Source organism: Cibotium barometz, chromosome 56 (genome assembly GCF_041138505.1).
Source record: "Cibotium barometz isolate CiBa-2024 chromosome 56, ASM4113850v1, whole genome shotgun sequence".
Taxonomy (NCBI): Eukaryota; Viridiplantae; Streptophyta; class Polypodiopsida; order Cyatheales; family Cibotiaceae; genus Cibotium; species Cibotium barometz.
The window spans coordinates 31,579,418-31,585,263 of NC_141101.1; the positions used below are offsets into that span (position 1 = coordinate 31,579,418).

At 45.0% G+C, this 5,846-nt stretch overlaps 1 protein-coding gene across 1 annotated transcript; it reads right to left on the reverse strand.

Annotated features, from left to right (window-relative positions):
• Positions 1-1,052: 1,052 nt before the first annotated feature.
• LOC147607125 (uncharacterized) lies at positions 1,053-4,930 on the reverse strand. The gene is made up of 2 exons (XM_086791621.1): positions 3,000-4,930; positions 1,053-2,927 (listed from the first exon to the last, which is right to left on the reverse strand). The coding sequence occupies exons 1-2, from the start codon at positions 3,984-3,986 to the stop codon at positions 1,881-1,883; spliced, it is 2,034 nt and encodes a 677-aa protein (XP_086647747.1). The 5' UTR covers positions 3,987-4,930; the 3' UTR covers positions 1,053-1,880.
• Between the last annotated feature and the right edge of the window lie 916 nt (positions 4,931-5,846).

Consider the following 5,846-nt stretch of genomic DNA (forward strand, 5'->3'; position numbering starts at 1 on the left):
TTGAAGCTCAAACTTGAGCTGTAGGTAGGGGATGAGGTGAGCTTAAAAAGCCCTCAAACCCTTTAGCAAATGGTGGACTACACAGTGAGAATAGACGTACGGACTACTACGCTGCAGGAACTCGACGCCGGGCTGCTGCAGTCGGAATGCCGCCGCGTGGAGACCTCTTTGCTTCAAATTGGCCGTACGACCGGATGCGCCCAGACCTTGTCTACATCTCCCATGAAGAAATCTTGGAGAGATATGCCCTCTACAAGCTGCTGTAGCTCCTCCACTATGAAAGGGTTGAGCTCCACACAAGAAAAAAGAGAGAAAAATGGATATTTTTGACCTAATCTACACCACAAATGGTTCAAATCACCTAGGCTCTAGATACCATGATAAAAAAACGTGGTGCTCATGCTAGATGAAGTGTGTGGAGGAGAGGGACTCACAAAATACAAGAAAGAACTCTTGCTTATTAAGTTGCTTATGCATACAACTAGGCTTTGCTCTCATGCAAAATGCCTCATGGCCTCACCTTTAAATAGGTGAACAAGTGGACCTCAAGTCCATTCACACTCACACCCTTCTCTCACCCTTCTACTCAACCTTAGTCTCTTAATAGTTGACACATAAGTAATCAAAATGTTAAAAAAAATAGAAGATCAATAAAGACCTGACACATCAGCACATGGAATGTTTAAAAATAGAGCGCTAACAAAAAATTGCCACATCAACAAAAGGAATTTTAAAAAATTGTTCCACCCTCCAAGACCATTATGGTTGGGAAAGGCCACGGGTTGGCCTTTCCCTAGGAAAATGGGTCACTGGCGAGCACCAACTCCCCATTTTCTTTTAGGAAAAGGCCTCCCCAAGTCCTTTCCCTACACCGTCACGGACATTTGATCGGCCCAAAAATCAAAGACCGACTACACCCGTATGCCCCATTCCAGACAGGACGTCCCCAAGGGAGCAATGCTAGAATCTGAAGTCTTCAGAGGGCAAAATTAACCTTCAAGCCTTCAAGAGAAGGCCTCTTTTTAAATTGGGTTGCAAACAGAAGGCCAAAATTTTGAAATTTTCTTTAAATTTTTTTACATATTTAGATATATTTGATGGCCAATGAAGATCAAAGTAAAATTTGGCCTTCTGGGCAATGCTGAAATTTGAAGCCTTCAAAGGGCATCCAAGCCCTTCAAACCTTCCTATTAGAAAATAGGGTTACAAAAGGCAGCCATATAAGGCCACTATTTCGAAAAAAATTCGTAAACTTTACACAAACATATATATTTTGAAGGTCAACCTGGTTTATGGCCTTCGAAATGAAGGTTAGGGTAAGCCTTCAAATTTCAGCCTTGCCATGGTCCACCGCCTCCATGGTGGAACAGAATGGTCACGAGTGCTTCTGCAGAACAGGGCACCAATGACCCTTCTGTAGTCCTTAATGGTTGCAAATATACATCGCTGTCACAATTAAAGCCCTTGTCAAGTCTATCTACAAATGCCATTTATTCTGATACCCTGAAATCTTTGACAAAACGAGGATTTGGAGATTTCTGTCTTCTTCCTTGGGGCCTTGACAACCACAAGGTATTAAGTGTGTTCATATATTTTATTTATAGCTCTAAGCTATGCTGTGGTTTGAATTTTTTCCCATGGGTAGATCCTTCTGTTGTAGTAACTTGCAAAGGTGGTACTTCAAAGCAGCCGGATGTACTCAAGACACACCAGCAGGGTACTCACTCATTGGCTTGTGTGAATTTTCAAGACATCCCAGTGTAAACCATTACAAAACTTACCTGGTATCTTTGTGTGTGTGTGTGTGTGTGTGTGTGTGTGTGTGTGTGTGTGTTGTTGTTGTTGTCGTTGGGGGGGAGGCTTGGGGGCATGGTTTCATTCTAGTAAACAAGCTTCATGGAAAGCCCCCCTGACATCATAAAAGCTGCCCAATCTTCAACAGAGTATACCGGGTTACCAAAATCATCCTCTGCCTCAATCATGATTTTCATGGCACTCTGGACTGCAAGGACAAGCTCCAGTCCTTTAAATAGTCTGGAGTACAGAAGTTCCATAAATTCAAGAGTTGGTTTGTCCCCCACCTTCCAAAGTGAGACAAGTGTGGCAGGTACACCTGCCACATGAAGCGACCTGGACAGCCCTAGGATGCCCTCTCCACATACCTGTCCCAGCCCTGTGCTGCATGCACTAAGCACAACTGCCGATGCTTGAAGTTTCTTGGTGATGTCCTCCCCAGTCAGCCTCCCAGCACACCGTTGTGTCTGTTGGGCAAACTTCAGCAAAGATTTCTCCACTTGGGGCTGCTCAAGATTCACAGTGGCAGGCATCATGTTGCCATGATGAAGATTTTTATTTGCCATCCCTCGGAACAATGTTGTACTCTCTGTTGCCACCATCATCACAGAATCAAAATATCTGGACTCGTCCAGCGACTTCCTTGATCTAGGATCCCTGACAGTTGTAAATCCAGGCTGCATGGCACCACTGGTTGAACTGTGTGAACCCAGTAGCAGTGCACCATTTGGAAATTCATCATTCACAATAGCATGGCATGCCATGTGAACCCAATTACAGCTTGCGAGAGAGTCAAGCACCGCTTCCACAGTGGCATCATTCTCTAGGAGAAGTTTGACGTCACAAAAGCATGCATCATTCTGCAGCATTTGAGCAACATTGACTGCCTCCTCTTGGGCAGATGCCAGGCTTTGAAGCTCTGGTTCATGTTGAAGTGTAGGATTCCCAACCACGAGTGCTGTTTGCTCATGTGATGGTTGTCTGTTTTTTAGTCTCTCCCATTGTAATTCACACTGCTTGAACACCTGGAGAGAAGGAGCATAAACCAATGCATACTGTTGAATCAAATACGGCTCTTCATCATCCTCTCGTGACCTATCCCGGAGAGCAGCAAATGGTAGCAAAGATAATTCCTGCAGTGCACACCATTCTATGAGTTTCCATGAAGTATATATTCGAAGCAAAAGAGATTCTGAGCTACTCACCTCAGTAGGAACAAGAATAATCTTGCTTGGCTTGATTCTCTCCAGTTCAGCTTTCCAAGGCTCTATCAACAGCAGGTGAAAATACTCTAGCCATTCTTTTTGTACCCTGCAGCTATCGCTAATACTAGTAGTGGAACTTGGATGTAGGATCTGACACTTGACTTGCTGCACTCTGGTAAAGATGGGAAGCATAAGAAACTGATTTGACTCTTCCATGGTTTCAATGACTGAGAGCTTATATTTGGGCTCATCTCCTCCATGTAGGAGGTAGATTATGGCTATATTGTCTTGTAGCTGTGTGAACAGCAGAAACACAGAATCCTCACCAGCTAGACTGACGATGGATTCTATTTCTTCCCATGCCGTGTCCTCATCTTTTGAATCAAAGGAATCCAGCCCAACATCAACATAACCATTCATCTCCCGAATCAAATCCCTTGCACGCTCCTTTTCGGCCCAGATGATTGCACGCTTGACTTGCTCTGGTTCTGAACTAACCAAGCATATCTGTAAGTAGCGGAAAATCCACTTTTCGAACTCCAAATGTGATATCTGCCCTTCGCTATTGGAATGCCCCAGCATAGCCTCTTCCTCCCAAAAACCTTTCAGACTCTGCTCAAATTTTTGAATTGCTTGATCCTTTTTTAGCATTTTAGCACAAAGGAATCCTTGCCAATGTTGGACTTTTGGTAGATCCCCTCGCCATTTTCTTGCTATCTTCCTCTCCGCTTCATCTAAGAACCCATATGCTTTTGTGAAGATTTCTTCACTGAGGACACCTTCATGGCGTCTGTATGTTATTCTTGCCCGTAATACAAGTGCGAAAGCTGATTGATGTGAATCTTCAGAGAGCTCAAGCATCTTATCAACATACTCATCTGCTTCTTGGAGTCGCCCCTCCCAAAAGCAAACCCTAGCAAGACCACTGAGGGCATCTACTTCATCATCGATCCTGCCATACTGCAAGGCTTTATGGAATGCTTCCATTGCATGTGCTAGGTCTCCAAAAAATTCTATCTCACCAATTTCATACCACGCACGAGCAAGGCTTTCAGCTGTGATATTGATCCTCTGGATCGGGTCATTAGGATCTCCAACTAAGGGGGAGTATGTGTCATAATATTCGTTTAAATGAGCAGGGAGGTGTTCTAGTAGTGTGATGGCAGCTAAGTCTTAGACTGGTGGTATTGACGTAATAGGTAGCGAAGGTGACCCTCCACTCGTGCAGAAACCCCTTTGACGAATGGATCGTCGGAAAGATCGGCCAGACTTTGGAGGTGAGAAAGCTGCCGAAGTGCTTCTTCAGTGTTACGCAGTTTGCAAAGAAGAGGGCAAAGCATGTAAAAAGTGCAGACTTGGAGGGTAACTCTTCTTTGCAAGGATAAGGCCGCTTGCAATGCGCACTTATAATAATCTACTGCTTTGCTGATAATTGTTTGTGAGAACAATACACCAAGGGACATGCTTACCTCGTATTTAAGGTAATCTGTGGAAGCGAGGCGGTAGCAGATCTGCAGCCAATGGGCGGCCTTATCGTCCATGTCCTCGCCCTGTAAGAAAAGCGATCCGCCCAAATAGTATGCTGCCCAGGCTTTTTCTTCTTCAGCATTATTGTTGCCCTCGCAGGCCTCCCGCAAGAAGCCCACCAGCATCGAGTAGCACCTTTCTTCTTCCTCTTTCCCTGGGGCGATGCAGGGGTGGATGCTCTGTCTCAGGTAATCGTAGCTGAAGAAAGCTCCCGTGCTGTCATCAAATTTCAGGGCAAGTTGATGCGCGTGTGCAAGACTCCTCACGGCATCCTCGTATTGCTCAAGTTGGAGCTGCTCCTGGCCTTCCTCAAAACTCCTGGCAAACGGCAGACGAGTTGGATCTGCCATTGTCTAAGCCTGTGTGAGAGACAATTCTAGTGTGCCTGAGGCTGGGTTCACTTGACTTCGGTCAAATAGGTCACCATTCACACCTAGCATTCACACCTAGAGATTTTTGGCTTCTAGCTCCCAACCCATTATCTACAACTGGCCCAACTCCACCTCGATGTGAATACAAGCACCACATAGAGTTTTGTGCAACCGTGCTTAAATAACTTGCATGCTTCACTTTACTGCCATTCAAGTATAACTCTACTCTTAGGGCGTTTACAAACTCGTGGAATTTTTTATCCTTAGCTCATGTAAGCATCAAGATGCAGATCCCCATCTTTTCCCCTTTTCCATGTATGTGTTATTATAGACTCAATGAAATTCCCGCCCCTCCCCCCCCCCCCCCCCCCTTCCCCCCTTGTGATTAGCTCAAGAAATCACTCTACATCACTACCTCCATCCAAACATGTGTCATGAGGACTGTTGGCTTGTAAGCCGCACGAAGCAACAGCGTGCATAGCTCCCACACCTCGATGCCATTCACTCAATGTGTATACACCTCTCCTCTCTCTCACATCCTTCTCACAATCTCCCACCCCAGATATGTCACCTCAATGACGTTCACTAAATGGGTGTACACCTCTCCTCTCTCTCACACACCTATAGTAGCTACACAAGCATAAGGATAGAAGAGGGAAGCAAGAGCGAGACTCTATTGTACAATGAGAGAGTGTGTTTACAATATGAGAAATGTTCAATTATATGCAAGGCCATAAGTGTTCACTTATATGCAAGGCCATTTGGATCTTTTTACATGCTCTTGGAGCCTCCAACCTGTAAATTTCTCTTGAATCTTGCAACTTGCTTCTTTTTCACTCTCTCTCTCTCTCTCTCTCTCTCTCTCTCTCTCTCTCTCTCTCTCTTATTTTCCTCATCCTTTCTTGAGAGCTTCTTGCTCTTGGAACCTATAATCTACTTGTTTTCCCTC

Bases quoted from the DNA above. Each gene is read 5' to 3' on its own strand.
- LOC147607125 (XM_086791621.1), bottom strand. From the start codon at position 3,986: ATGGAAGCATTCCATAAAGCCTTGCAGTATGGCAGGATCGATGATGAA. The intron at 2,928-2,999 runs GTGAGTAGCTCA...TGTGCACTGCAG, and splicing joins TTATTCTTGTTCCTACTGAG to GAATTATCTTTGCTACCATT.